This window comes from Nesoenas mayeri, assembly GCF_963082525.1.
Source record: "Nesoenas mayeri genome assembly, chromosome: 3".
Lineage (NCBI taxonomy): Eukaryota > Metazoa > Chordata > Aves > Columbiformes > Columbidae > Nesoenas > Nesoenas mayeri.
In genome coordinates, this window is record NC_137544.1 from 85270500 (window position 1) to 85284917 (window position 14418).

Sequence of the window (14418 nt, forward strand, 5' to 3'; positions counted from 1 at the left end):
TTAATTTGTTGGGGGTTTGTGGTTTTTTGTTTTGTTTTTTGTATTTGTTTGTTTTTAATCATGGGATATAATCACAATTTTTGTACAGCCGGGAGTAGCAAATTTTTATTCTGTGTAGAATGAAATATTTGTGACGCCGTCTTAATGCTGCAATGTAGGAGAATACAGGCCCAGCCTGGCAACAGAGGGCTTGCCTGTGGCAACCCGGGGTGCAGGGGAGAGGAGTGTGGACGAGGGGGCATTAAAGAAGAGGTCACAGAATGTCAGTTCAAGGCTTTGAACAGCTCCGCAGCAAACAGTTAAATGCAAACCTCTGAGCAGGGCCAAACCGACTTACAGGTAGCAGAGAAAGCAGATATGAAGTATGCAACACACGTAAGATACTTTTTATATAGGATATTCAGACATAATGTGGAGTTGCAGACCAAATAAAAAGAGTGAGGTGTAAAGCATGAAAGAAAATGTACAAAACCAGCCCCAAGTGGACCTTTTCAAGAGAAGGAAGAAATCAGCAACTCCAACATCATGCTTCTCCTGACAAAGAAGGGGGAGAAAACTCTACCACCACCATCATATTCCTACCTGCAAAAACCTAGGAAGACTGAGGACTCCCTGTAACCATTCCCTGTCCTGACTGAAGCCAACAACCCGAGGACTTCAAAAGAAGAGTGGAAGGGTAAGTATGACACCAGGGAGAAGGGTAGATGCTGGGAAGTATGTGTTTTATTGCATTATTACTGAGACTTTTTCCCCATGTTAGTATCCTTTCTTTTTTTGGTCATAAATTGAATACATTTTGAGATGTTTATGTTTCCACTCTTCCTCAGTGGTTGCTGAAAGTTCCTGGTCCCCTCTCTTCCTTAGGAAACTCTTTCTGTCATCTCAGAAGCAGGACTTCCTGCTCTTCACCGTGATCTCTCATGAACTGATTCAGCTGCCCAAAGGGTTTTAGTTTTCTTTAGCATCACCTAACCTGCTCAGCGCACAGCAGGGAGTTTAGATAATACAAAGCCTCAGCCACCTAATCTGCACAAGGCAGTTTTCCCTTCTCCGGAATCATCTTTCAACATGGAAGTAGCATATATTTAAACCTGCAAAATAGTATGTTTTCATATTGGCATCAATTTAAACACAGTGGTCCCTCAGAAATTGTTCATTTCAAACTGTATATTGCAGTAATAGGCACTAACCAAGCATTTTTTCTGACAGGTAATTTTATAGATCTGTCACAAGCCGGAGAAAACAATTCCACAGAGAAACATTAGCTCTCAAGATTGATGAGAATGAGAGTGAAGTATGAAGCAGAGTAAACTAAACCCCATTAAAGTCATGGCAGAAGCATGGATTTTACAATATATTAATTATATGATGTAATCATTTTCTTAACTGAATTTGGCAAGTAACCTAAGACAGGACCTGAAACGTGGTTTGGACATTCAACCAGGGAATGCATCCAATGCGTTTGTTTTCATGCAAAAACTTCACAGCAAGGTAACAGTCTACAGTTAAACAGGCATGTTTTGAAACATAAATGTTCAAGAATGTTTCATATTATGATCACTCATCAGTTGAAATATTTCAGATGTGTTTTTCTGCTATAAAATTGGAGGCTGTTATTTTACCACCAGGTGAACCTCAGCTACAAAAAAGCAGATTCAAGTCTTCATTCTTATGGGGGACCTATTCCAAGAGGCATGCAGCTGGCACAGTCATTTCTATTCAGCCACTGATGTGTTTTAAGCATTACTGACCTGATCTGTTTATAGGAGTTTTTCTTTTAATTCAGTGGGTGTTAGTAAGATACTATGTAAATCTTTCAACAAATGTATTTTCTGGGAAGCAGTGAACAAATACTTGATATGATTTTGGAAATATCATCTGTTAGCGATATGAAACACATTTTCTGAGTACCTCAATGAAATCCATAGGCATAACTGAGCATTACATGATTATTCTTTGCAAAGCTAAGTGACGTCTTGTTGGATACTAACAGCTTTTTCATTTTATAATGAATAGTCTAATGAGAAATGTGAAGTAGAAATGAAAATAATTTATTTTTTAAAAATCCATATTAAGATGTTCCTACCAATATGGCATTGTATTTGCCTTGAAATCCCCCTGATTAATATTTCTATAAAATTTCACAAAGTGTTATGCCTTCCAGAGACAAAACTGTATTTTTATTCCACAGGGGAAAAAAAAATATCTGCTTATGTTTGGTTTTTTTTAACCCACGTCTTCTGCATATTTTTTCTTTTGCCTCCTCCCTGTTTTGTCCCTTTCTTTAATCCATATGTAACAGGTATCATGCAGAAATAGTGCCATGATAACTTAGACTAGCTTTCTGACAAAATCATTTCTTTGTCAACTGCCAAATTCTTAATACTCCTTAGGGGAAACAGGTGCTTGTTAGAAACATACATCGTGTGTTTTCTGTCATACATAGATTTTAATTCTTAGGATTTTTCTGTTATGAGGTAGTGGAAACAGCCTGTAAACTGAACTCTGATGTAACTAGCCTGAATATCTCAGGCCAGTTAATGCTTCTGTGATACTTCCCTTATTGTGCTGGTATACACGTCACTTTGAAAGCATTTAGAGAGATAGTTAGGGATTAAAAGGCTGTTGCACAATTTTATCAGCCCAAATAGGGGCTACCTGCTGGCTTATATCCGCTCTAAATTGGCTTTGCCTGCCATCTCAGAGACCACTGATTGGTTTGCAGTGTCCATAAAATGGGTTTTATTAACTTGTTGTATCATAACCCGGCCATTTCATCACTTGCTTTAGTCAGGTACCCTAAGGTTTTAATGGTTTCAGAGAGTTTCTTCCTTCATTAACCTTCCAGTAACAGCTGCATTAAACCCTGAAGTGCAGCCATGGGTATTAATTTCTTATATTCTTTTATACAGGGCATAGAAATTTCAGCTTCTGTTAAACTTGAAAATGTGTTTTACTGATGGTCTTAAAACCCAAATTCTACTTTTACCTGCAGCAGCAAGGTCATCAAATTTCATCTGGCAGGTGGCGTGCAGGACTGACCCCGGTCTGCTCATTGTGCAGCTCCTTCCTCCAAGGCCTGTGGAGAGCAGTTCAGGGGACAGCTGCAGTGTCCGGCTCCAGTGGGCACTGCTGGGCACGGACAGGACTTGCTCCTCCAGCTCCCAGACCTGCGCCTCAGCTGACAGGAGATGGGTCGCACGACTCTGCAGGCAGGTCACAACAGCGATGAATGCACATGTGAGAGGTTTGGGTGAGCAGAGAGAGCTATAGCAGGAGTCATGGCACCGGTCTCCCAAGGTGCCTTTGCATTGCTTGTGTCCCTTCTGTGGAGCCAGCCTGCAGCTTCTGTTTATTTAGGAGTGTGGCACTTTAAGGTCCTTTCACAGACTCGTTTTGGTTGCAAAAGACCTTTAAAATCATTGAGTCCAACCATTAAATGAGCACTGCTAAGTCTGCTTCTAAACTATGTCCTTAACAACTTCATCTACTCATCTTTTAAACCCCTCCAGGGATGGTGACTCAACCACTTCCCTGGGCAGCCTGTTCCAATGCCTGACAACCCTTTCTGTGAAGAAGCTTTTCCCAATATCCAATCTAAACCTCTTATGTCCAAATAATTTATTTCCACGTGCCTCCCCACAGTCATAGCTATGCCAAACACAGTTATTTCTCCATACCATCACAGCATTTTAGTTTTCTCCTTTTTATAGAACAGCCTGCAGCATATACTGTTCTAATCTTTTTAAAGCACTTCGCAGAGATAGTAGAGGCATTCAGGACTAATCTCTGTGAGGTGAGTAGATTGGTCACCACCGAAGCAGTGAGAGACATGAAACAAGGCAACTGTAATCTGCAGAGGGAGCCTTCCTCTCCTTCAGAAGTACAGGGACCGGTGGTCGCATGAAACAAGCCACAGGAGTTTGCAAAGCCTCTGGCTTTTATTGAAGGATGCCACCAGAGGGAGTAAGGAGAAAATTGCAAACAGGCCAAGCTATTAGTCAATCAGTGTAGTGTGTGAAAACCAGGGATTAAAAAAAAAAATAGTAATAATCAAAAGAGATCCTGGACCACGAAGAACAATACAGTGTGATTATTTTTTTCCTCCTTGATGTCAAAAGACTTTTCTTTTTGTCATCTCACTATTATTGAAATGTGCAAGGCTTGGCAGAAGACTTTCTCATTGAAATGCAAAGTCAAATTGAAGTGACTATGGAGCTGCAATATTTACATGAAACTAAGAGAAACTTGCAGATCCATCCTCAATTTAATTTGAACTAAAACTCTACTGATCTCCAGTTGTCACAGGGGAGTGATTTAGGTGTGTGTGTGGGGTAGAATGCATCTGCCTCATCAGCAAAGACAAAAAGACATAAGTATTGTCATTTTAGCAACAATCAGTGTGCACAATGTTTGTGAAGGTGCCTGTGAGCCTGCAGGTTATGTGGTATGACCCTATTTTAAAAGAAGTTGTCTTTTTGTCAGATACAGGCTCTTCATTCAAGATTTGTGCATGTAACACTAATAAGGTTAGGAGGAAATCTGCTGTCTTGGGCTGGCGACAGATTCACAGGCTGTATTAATAGAGAGGATTAGCGAAGAAGAACAGGTCAGGAGGCTGCAAAGCTCCTGTGCCTTGAGATTTCCTTCTTTAAATCATTAGTCTCATTGGAGAGCTCCCCTGAATACAGGGAGCAGAAACTGAGGAAAGGGCTTGAAACCAACTTATTTCACTGGGACGTAGTGAGGAAAGGAGAATTTCTGGGTTATAAGCTCCACTGAAAATGTCTGTCCAGTTTTCTCCACAGGCACCCTGGAGGAACAACAACATCAGTTTCCTGAGCAGAGAGGCAGCTGTAACAGAGCAAGGAGAGACTATCATAGGTTTCTACCTACTGGCTTTAGGTATGTACTCGGCTTGGATGAGAAAGGAAACTCCTAAGCAGAGCTTGGCATAAAGTTCTAAGTGGTTCATATGAGTTTCATCCCTAATGCAACAGGATGTTAGAAAATGTGACTTTTTTTCTTTGGCTATTACAAGATCAGAGGAGCTACAGCTTTCTTTTGTTAAAAAGAAATTAATAAACAATGCAGAAATCTTGTGGAAGAAAACAGTCAAGCCTGTAAACTTTTAAGTAATGTTCACAAAAGTTAATATGTGGGAAGATAAAGAAATACTTTATCAGAAGTGCATGATACATCCATGTCTTCTCATGTCTCAGTAGCACTGAATTAATGTTCTGTAATTTCCGGAGTTTTGACTGCTGACTGTCAGTTGGCATCCTACAATTAGCTCCTGCAGAGACAGAAAATATAGTTCTGTAGTTTTAGACTTTTTAAAAACTATTTGTACTGCTCTTGGTTTAACTGTTTAATGCACATAGGAATAAACTTCTTCAAACAGGATCTATGAAAGATTTAAGTACTAGGATATTATCCTGTGTTAGCAGTCACAGTACTTTGTGTTATTTTGGTTCTGCTGTAAGACAGCTATTCTAAGTGTATAATAAGGATTTGAAAATGCACTCAATATGAACTGTCATTGATGCCAGCTCAATTTTGTTTTGTTTGTTTAAATATTGCCTATTTGGGGCAGATTCATTGCAGGATCTAAGGAAACTTTATGAAATTTCAAAGAATTCAGGCTTGCTATGTAATCAAAATTTTCAACCATAAAACCTCACAGGAAAATACAAAAAAACATAATTTTTATCCAATCTGTTCTTCTAAACAGCATATACATTTTTTTTTTCTGTTTTTGAATGATTGATTTAAACAGTTTTTGTTGTTCTTTTTCTAAGCTTATCACATATTGCAAGTAGCTCACTTAGCCCTCAGCTTATGCTTGAGAAAGGTCTATGGAAGTTGCAATGTAAAAGGCTAATTATTTTCATATGTTTATATGAGACTTTCTTTTTTACCTGTAACAACTAAGGAGGAAAAAAATGTGTTTTGAATAAAAACAGATATTCTAGTAGAAAAATTTATGGTTTCTATTTTAGGAGGCTTAATTAGAAGAGTGGCCATAAGATAAATCAGAGTTGTTCCAGTTTATCCCCAATCTGTTCACATCTGCGTATCCCTTCATGAATGGCTGGGAAATAGCTGCACCATCAGCTAATGGACTAATCGGTTGCACTTGAGACTAGAAAGAACATCTTGGGTCAGCAAGGCCAGTCCCCTGCTTGACAATATATAATCTCATTTACCAAGCTATCATTCTCTCTTATATAACTGGCTGGGGATTTTTTGGTGTTGCTACCACTCTTCCAAATGACAGCCTGTTCCTGATTTTGTTTCTCTGTTGGGTAGGAGCCTTTTCCTAAATTCTTATCTAAAGTGATCACACCAACTTTATACTCTCTGTGTCACTCCTTTTAACTGAAATAATTTTTTTTTGCCTGCAATTAACATCCTATGGCCAGCCTGTGTTCCTGAGGGAACAATCATACCCTGTGGTTTGTCATTGTATTCCTATATCAAGCAAGTGAGGTGGGTTTTTTGTTATTGTTCGGTTGATTTGAGGAGATTTTTTATTATATTTATTTTTATATATTTGCTGTCATAATATCCTTCCACTTGTCACCCCAGCAGGTCATCCTGGCAGCCTTTTACACTGTCTTTTCCAACCTGGACTCTTTATTTTTCTTTTTTAACTTATAGCCAGGACTGAATGGAGCAACCAAGCAAGGTCTTGACATCACCATTCACATTAATATTTATTCTTCCCCAGCTCCACTGATCCTTTCTAGTGTTGTCTCTGTATCACACTGGTAATTCAAACTTCTTCCACCAATTGATCAACAGAGGTGTTTTCCTCTGCTGCTTCCTAAAGGTCACCCCACATCTTCTAGCAAGTACTTTTAAAAGTACCTAGGTGCCTGAGATTTTAAGTTGTATGTCTGTTGGGCTTTGATTGCTCCAGATCCTTCTGCCAAGCTTACAAGTGCTTGTCATGTCATTTGCGGCTATCCTTGACACTCGAGTTGTATTTCTTGCTAAGTATATATAACCAGCAACAGCACTACGCCAGGTTATCATAGTGTCGATCTAGTTAAAATGTGATGGAGGTAGGTAAACCTTTTTGCATTAAGAACTTTTGAAAAAAAAATCTTTTAGTAATACAAAAATCAGAAAAGTCCTCATGTCTTTTTCTTCTTGAAGGTCTACTGCCTCACTTCTGCAAGCACCAACCATGACAATTTGCAGCTTTTATTTTATGTGCACAAATAACTCAGACTATCTGGGGAGCAGTGATGTGGTAGAACAAAATACTCTGTTATGCAGACACCTTCTTGCCCTTCTGGCAGCAGAGGTCAAAGGAAAAGATGCGATGCCAATCCCATGGCAGCGAGCCATCATAGCATGCTTAGAGGGACCATGTGCAGGTGACAGCGCCCCTGTGTTACCCTTCGTTAGGTCAGCTGTGTCAGCATCCCCGTTCTGAACGCAGCGCTCTGTTTCCATCCTTCCCTTCCATGAGCTCAGAACTGTCTTTAACAGACAGGCGGGAGCTTGTCCTGTTGTTAGCATTACATCTGACCTCTTTTTGCCTATGCCAGAAGTGGTATAGTACTGTGGAAAATCATTGTATAGTTTATATTATTACATGCAAATTAAAAGTACTATCCACAGCTGCTAGCTAAATCAAACTTAGATCTATGGGGGGTGGGAAACTTACACATTTTTTTTCTTCATAATTATTAGTTGGAATTCTTTAGGAATTTATACACATTTTTTTCTGTGCTCATTTTCCATAGTTTCCCAGTTAACTGGGACGGTTAAGAGTGAATCCTTGGCATAAAAGGAAATTTTAAGTTAGTAAGAGATAATATTTGTTAGAGAACAAATTCTGACTTTTTATGAGTGCTTATATCAGAAAGGCGTGATGAGAACATTACCAATCCCATCAGAAAACTGGAACAGACCACAAGACTCAACCATGCATTTAAATGGCACGTTTCCAAACAATAACAGTAAACCATTATCTAACAAGTGACAAAGTGACTGTTATTTTGGGGACATTGCTTGACAGAAGGTGGGAAATGAAACAAACTATTGACAAAACATTTATCCTCAAAATGACTGTATTTATTGAACAAACAATCTCTCCATGCTTTGTCAAGTCTAAAACATGATGACCCTTCTCCTTCCTGCTAAAACTGGCAATGTGCCATAGACAGGGTAATGTGTATATATATTTAGCAGCAAAGACTAAGAACAGAGCAGGGTCACTTCACAGTTGCAATACTCAATAACAGCATGGCAAATTCTCTAGATTTTATCATTTTCTTAAATAAAATTACCTAGTCTGAAAATTTTTACAGCTAACCTCTTTAGACATTTATGCTAATGTATGGGTAGTTGAATTGGTAACTGACTTCATTCATGCCTGCTCTATATCTGGATGCTCAATCTAATCTCTATCCTAGAGATAAGATTATTTTCTGAGGGAAAAGCATATCTTGTCTTGTGGCACTGAGCCTTCACCTTTTGCTCTTGTTTCTTGAATTCTTCCACTTAAGGCTTCCTGTACTTTTTAAACTGCAGATGAGTGAGTTGTAGCACCCATTTTTCTAATTCATTCTTGTCAGATTTTACAAGTAAAGGCCATGCAACAATGTCTAATAAGAACAAGTCTAAGTACAAAGCATAATAACCTATTTTAGCTGGGCATCTATGCAATAATCTATTGGAAATGTAGATGACCAGCTTGGAGCTATCTGTTCCCTTGTACCAAATTTAATTCTGCAAAAACATTAATTCAATGTTAGCAACTAAATTGCATGCAGCCTCAGGTGTTTATTGCGTGTTCAAAGACCACTTCAGGTACATGAGAGAAAAATAGGTTATGTCTGGATGCTCAGACTTGAGTGATTCAGCAGAAATTATTGTAAAATTATTGTGTTCCCTCTTAGCTATTCCTGGCGTTAATCTCACTGTCCTTGGTTGCTTTCAGGAGAGAGATTTTCAATATCCTTAGTCACACTTGCTGGCTACTTCTTCAGTGCTTTCTTTCCACAGGCTGGTGAAAAGCATGCTGATACAGAACTCTGTGGATAAGGTTTCGGTTCTTGACTACCACCAGCTTGCTTGGCAGCCTTCCTATGCCTCCACCAAGAAATCATAGATAACAGGACCAGCTTCCTTTGTGGAGCACTTTTCACATCTGTGGACTACAATGTTCTATTAGCGGGTATTATTCCAGGGAAATATTACTACTGAACTACATAAGGGCAATACAACATTTTGATATTGCTGTCCATCCTATTCCTCCTACCTCCCAATGTTTGCAAATGTGGTACCAAGTTGTTGAGGGTTTAGATTGTGGGGTGACAATAAAACCCTGGCAGATGTATTGTTAACCTCCTCTCCCCCCCACTTCCCCCTTTTTGCCCCTCCCTCTCCCCCCTTCCCACTAAGGACAGGCGATCGGGAGGGAAAGGAAAGAGAGAAGAGAGTTGGAAAAATTAACAGTGTTCTACTAATGCTACTAATAAGAATAGAGAAAATAATACGGAATATACAAAACCAATCTTGAAAGTCTCAGCAACTGCAGAGCTGGCAACCAAAGTCCTGGATTGGACTCTGCAGCCAACCGGAGCTGGATTCAGTCTCTCACTAGGCCTCAGTTCGCAGGGATGACTAGCAAGGTCCTCTCCTAATGTCGGCCATAAGCAGAAGGGAAAAGAAGAAGGGAAAAGAGGGATGAGATCCTCGTGATCTCCCACTTTTATATGAAGTATTCACGTGAATGGAATGTTGGTCAGTTGGTCAGTTTCTTGGCCACCTGTTTCTCGTTGTCCCTCTCGCGAGATGTCCATCCATGCTTATCAATAATTTTGCATTCCATTGCTATGTTTACCAAAACATGTGTCTGGTTCTCCAGGAAAATGCAGCTAATATGAAGCTTCAGCTGACAGGCAAATTCACTAAAAGAGAAACTTGTTTTTTAACAAAACCAGGACAGAAGTACTTTTCTGTGGATGTCTGAGGAGTAAAGATGACTCATTAGCTGTTCGATATTTAGCATTTATCAGCTCTTACTTAACCTGTTCTACTCTGATACTGCCAGTCTCACAGCAGCTGCTCTTGGTCCTGCTCTTTCCTAATGAACTTCAGTAACTGCGTGTTACCTGTGTGTATTGCCACTTCAGAAGGGCCAACAGATGTGGTTGATGAACAGCCCATATCAGACAGCCTTACAGCTAATGGGACAAATGTGGTGATTCCTCTCTGAACCTTATGTTTGGTGTAAGTGCTCAGTGTCTTCTTGTCTGATATTTTTTTTCTCAGCCACATTTTGATCTCAATTGGAACCTGTCCTTTGTCACCAGGATTACCTTAGAGTGCTGGGGTTGGATTTTGGGTTTGGTTTTAGTTTTTTTTCATATATTCTTGTGAGTGAATATTGCTGGCTGTTTGCAAAAAAATGAAACTAGCTCCCTCAGTTATTTCTTTTCTATCCTCTGTTTTGAGATGCCATCTGGTGACACCAAGGCCTTATAGCACTTCAGAGTTCAGAGGATACTTCCTGGGCTCTTGATCTACCTGTGATCTACCCTGAGGCACATGCCACCTGCAAACAGGTTGAGGGGATCCCTGCCCTCACTGGGAGTGTCAGAGCTATTGCTGTGCTTCCTCCATAGTGTGTTTGCAACCTTTTCCCCTGTTGTGCTCTTAAGGTTTAGGGGACAGGGGGAAAGAGGTTGTTAGGTATAAGGTGTTCTTTTAGTTGAGGGTGGCTGGTTGTGGGGTTTGTTCTTGTTTGTGTTTTTGATTGTTTGTTTGTTGTTTTGTTTCTTTGGGGTTTTTTTTAATTTAAAAAAAAAATAATAATAATCAGTCAGTCAATATAGTCAGCAAGCCCCAATCAGCACATCTATCTGATGGTGCAGAGATCCAGTGTCCCATAGTCACTGCTCTAGTTGATAGCACTTCTATGTGACCACTGTTTTTGTTACTCCATGGTTTACTGAGAATTTAGTTCCTCCAGGTTTTTTTATCAGAGTGTTGATATGGTCTGCTGCCCTGACAGATCAGCCATTTTAGGGACTGGATGTGCCAGTGCAGGTTTTTCACCTGTTTTGGTTAAAAGGATTGTGCCTACCTGTAGAAGTCATATTCTCTGTAACCTTATCACCCTCAATGCTTCCCTCATCCCCACCCTCAGTGTGTGACTGTAGTTTCAAAAAATGATCGCAAATGCTAAGTCTTTGTCACCCCCATCTAAAAGATGTATTGTTATTTTACATGATGTTTTGCTCAATTTCTTCTTTAAGATACTTAAAATGAAAACTACCTTACCCTCCAGGCTAGGAGGAACTTGCTCTGCGTATTCGCAGGGAGTTCACATTTCTGACACTTAAAGGTTAGCTCTCCTAGCCATTACATGGCATTGACAACATTTTGCTGTATACGAAGGAGGTGCCATTTTATTTTGTCTGCCATTTTACCACTATGTATTTATATTGACAGGGAAAATATTTCCATGCCTACTGCCTTGAAATCTCTCTTACCTTACAGAAGGTAAAGCTGACATACACAAACACAACTACCATGTTTGCATTGCAGACTATCCTGGTGCATGACCAAAGCTGCCTTCCTCCAGTGCCCTGCTGTGCAAATTTATAACATCCAGACTCAGACAGAAGTCAGAAACAATTTCTGACTTACAGTACATGCAGCTGTTGGAAAAGAGACTCTATTAAGAAACATTGTCACCTAGTGGCCAGAATAAGATATATTTATTATTGTTGATCTTATCCTTATAACAAGATATATATAAAATATATGTATGTATCTCAGCGTATCATTGCATCAGTGACTTATGGTTAATACGATACGCAGACACGTTAGCTCTTCCCAGTTCAAAAGCTCTTTAGTAAACCATGTGCATTTGCTAAGCAGGCCAGAGCAGCAGCAGCAGTTTTGCAATTTTGCAAAGAGAAGTTTTTAAAGGAAATTACATTGCAGAAAAAGCAGTCCCTAGTGCTGTACAGAGACTGTTCCATCAACCATCTCCTCTCCCACTCCAAACTACCCAGAGCACCTCACTAGGTGGTAAGTACCCAACCTGTTTGTTTGGAAAACAAGCGCCTTGCTCTTTGACATTTCATCTTGTGTTCCTTCTAGAAGGCCTGGAGATTCGGAGGCAATTTCCTCCCCTCCCTTCCTAGCTGAGGCAGCCCAGCATGCTACAGCATTAAACGTAACAGCCATCTTTCATCTCGTGAACTCCTCTGAATGTCCAGAGATGCTGTGCAATGCCACCATGTCATGTCCCTCTTCAGTGCATATATTCACGTCTTGCTGTGCCTATATGGAGCACCCTTACTCAGGCATAGCTACCACTTGTGCCTAGAGAGGGGGCTACAGGCCAACTCTTCTCCCTCGCCTGGTAGTTACTGTTGTAAGCCGGCATCAGCTGTGGGGAGCAAAACCACCAGCTGCTGAGTTCCCAAACCTGTCCTAGGCTGCAGGCACTCAAAAGAGGTGGTGTTTTGTTCCACATTACCAAGGTGAAGTGGGGCCACCTGTGTTGGCAGTGTCAGAAACGGGATACAACGGCATGCTGCCTGGCCTGCTGCTCAGCCCCACTCCAGCAGCCACCCTGGAGCCATCCCCTTCGCTGGCTAAGCCTCATTTTCAACACTGAGCCTGACACGTATGAGAAAACATTTTGTTAAAAGCCGTTTGTTTCTATGTGTCTACATCATTCCAAAAAGTGGGATGCAAACTACCAAGGTCTTAGACTGATGGGTGGAGTAATAGCCATGCACATTTGGAAACTCTAGGTCTCTCTGCCTGCATAACTGGCTGTCTTTCACCAGATTTACAGTCATCTGCCTTGTATTTTACTCATGTAACAAGAGACGTAAAAGTCAGGCACCTCTGTTCCTGCAGAGAGAACACAACTTTCTTTAAAAATACATTTTAAAATACTTCAAAGCTTCTGAAAGGTCTGTTCCAAATGTTCTCTTCATACAAATTGTCAGGTGTATTACTGAAAAATATTCCCATCTGGGACAAGCTTTGCTGCAAAGAGATCCCAGACAGCTCTAAGCAAAGAAACTTAATCCTATGAGCTGCAGTTCTTGGGAGAGGACTGATAAAGCATCTCTCTGCCTACATGCATGAACTTTCAGTATCCATTATTATATACAATGCACCTAAACAGCTGCAGCTTCTGGTAAGTTGTTTGTAGTCTCTGCTCCAGTCTATCAATCTTTTCTTCTTCCTTTTTTTCTCTAGGTGTTACATTTTGTGAGTTTTATCTGTCTACTTAGGAAAAACAAAAACAAAAACAAACAACTTCTCTAAGCCCCAGTAGCAGCTCTTTGTGCTTGTTCTGCTTTATTGCTGGAGTCATTCACTTGTTCCTGCTTCTGTAATGTACCCAGCAACTTAAAGAAGGCTTCATGCATAGGTTTTGCAGTGGATAATCTGGTTTAATTTGTTTATAATGGGACAAAAGGGTAATTTTAAAGGAGACGTCACACATTTACACACTGAACTGCTGCTTTCTTTATTTGCTTTTTGATTTAATGGATGATTTTTTTTTTCCAGGTTGGCTGTCTTGGTTTGGAAACAGCATTGTGATTTTTGTCCTGTATAAACAAAGACATCTTCTGCAGCCCACTGACTACCTCACATTTAACTTGGCAGTATCAGATGCTAGTATCTCTGTGTTCGGTTATTCACGGGGGATCATTGAAATCTTCAATGTCTTCAGAGACGATGGATTCATTATCACATCAATATGGACTTGCCAGGTAAGACTGGATTACACTTAATTAGGCAAAAGAGTTACAGCTATTTCTGTGTATATGCTGTATATAAATAACCAGACAGGCCCAAAAGAGTGCAAAGAAATACTGATTGACCTTCTAAAAGGACAATGTTCTCTTTTGTTATAGACATAAATCTATGAATTTGATCAGAGTTTGACCAATTTTCAGTGATTTCTTTTTTCTATCTATCCATGATATTTCCTACTTGTTTGGGTTATTTTAGCATACAACTTCTTGTACTAGATTAGTTGTAATTCTTCAATCCTTCTCCTAAATTCTTGGTTGGTTCATTGCCTGTGGTAAGATGTGTGACTTAACTTTAAGGCATGGTCATCCCTGAACTTGAATACAGTTTTTTGTTGGAGAACTCAGAAAATGTTATTATTGTTAATTCTGAAGCACACCTATGAAAACAGAATATAAATACATCCCATGGATAGATAGGCACCAACCTGGCTTCTTGGTGCTTTTAGTAACAGCTGTGAGAAAGATTATACTTACTGTGTCTATTTCATGAGGGAATAAAAAAATCTGAAAATGACATGATGGCCTACGGCAAGGTGTAAGAAAGATAATGATTAATGAAAAGGGAGAGAGAAATAATCCTCTTTTCCTGTTTTAGTTG

The 14418-nt window shown here is 39.9% G+C and overlaps 1 protein-coding gene across 1 annotated transcript in view; it reads left to right on the plus strand.

The window, feature by feature from the left end:
• Nucleotides 1-4767: 4767 nt before the first annotated feature.
• LOC308039279 (visual pigment-like receptor peropsin) overlaps nt 4768-14418 on the plus strand; it is a gene marked incomplete at its 3' end in the record, with an annotated part of 29827 nt that continues 20176 nt past the window's right edge. The window contains exons 1-2 of the mRNA XM_080342474.1: nt 4768-4905; nt 13570-13775. Of these exons, the coding sequence (XP_080198600.1) occupies nt 4785-4905; nt 13570-13775 (327 nt within the window). The 5' untranslated portion in view covers nt 4768-4784. The remainder of the gene's footprint in view (nt 4906-13569; nt 13776-14418) is intronic.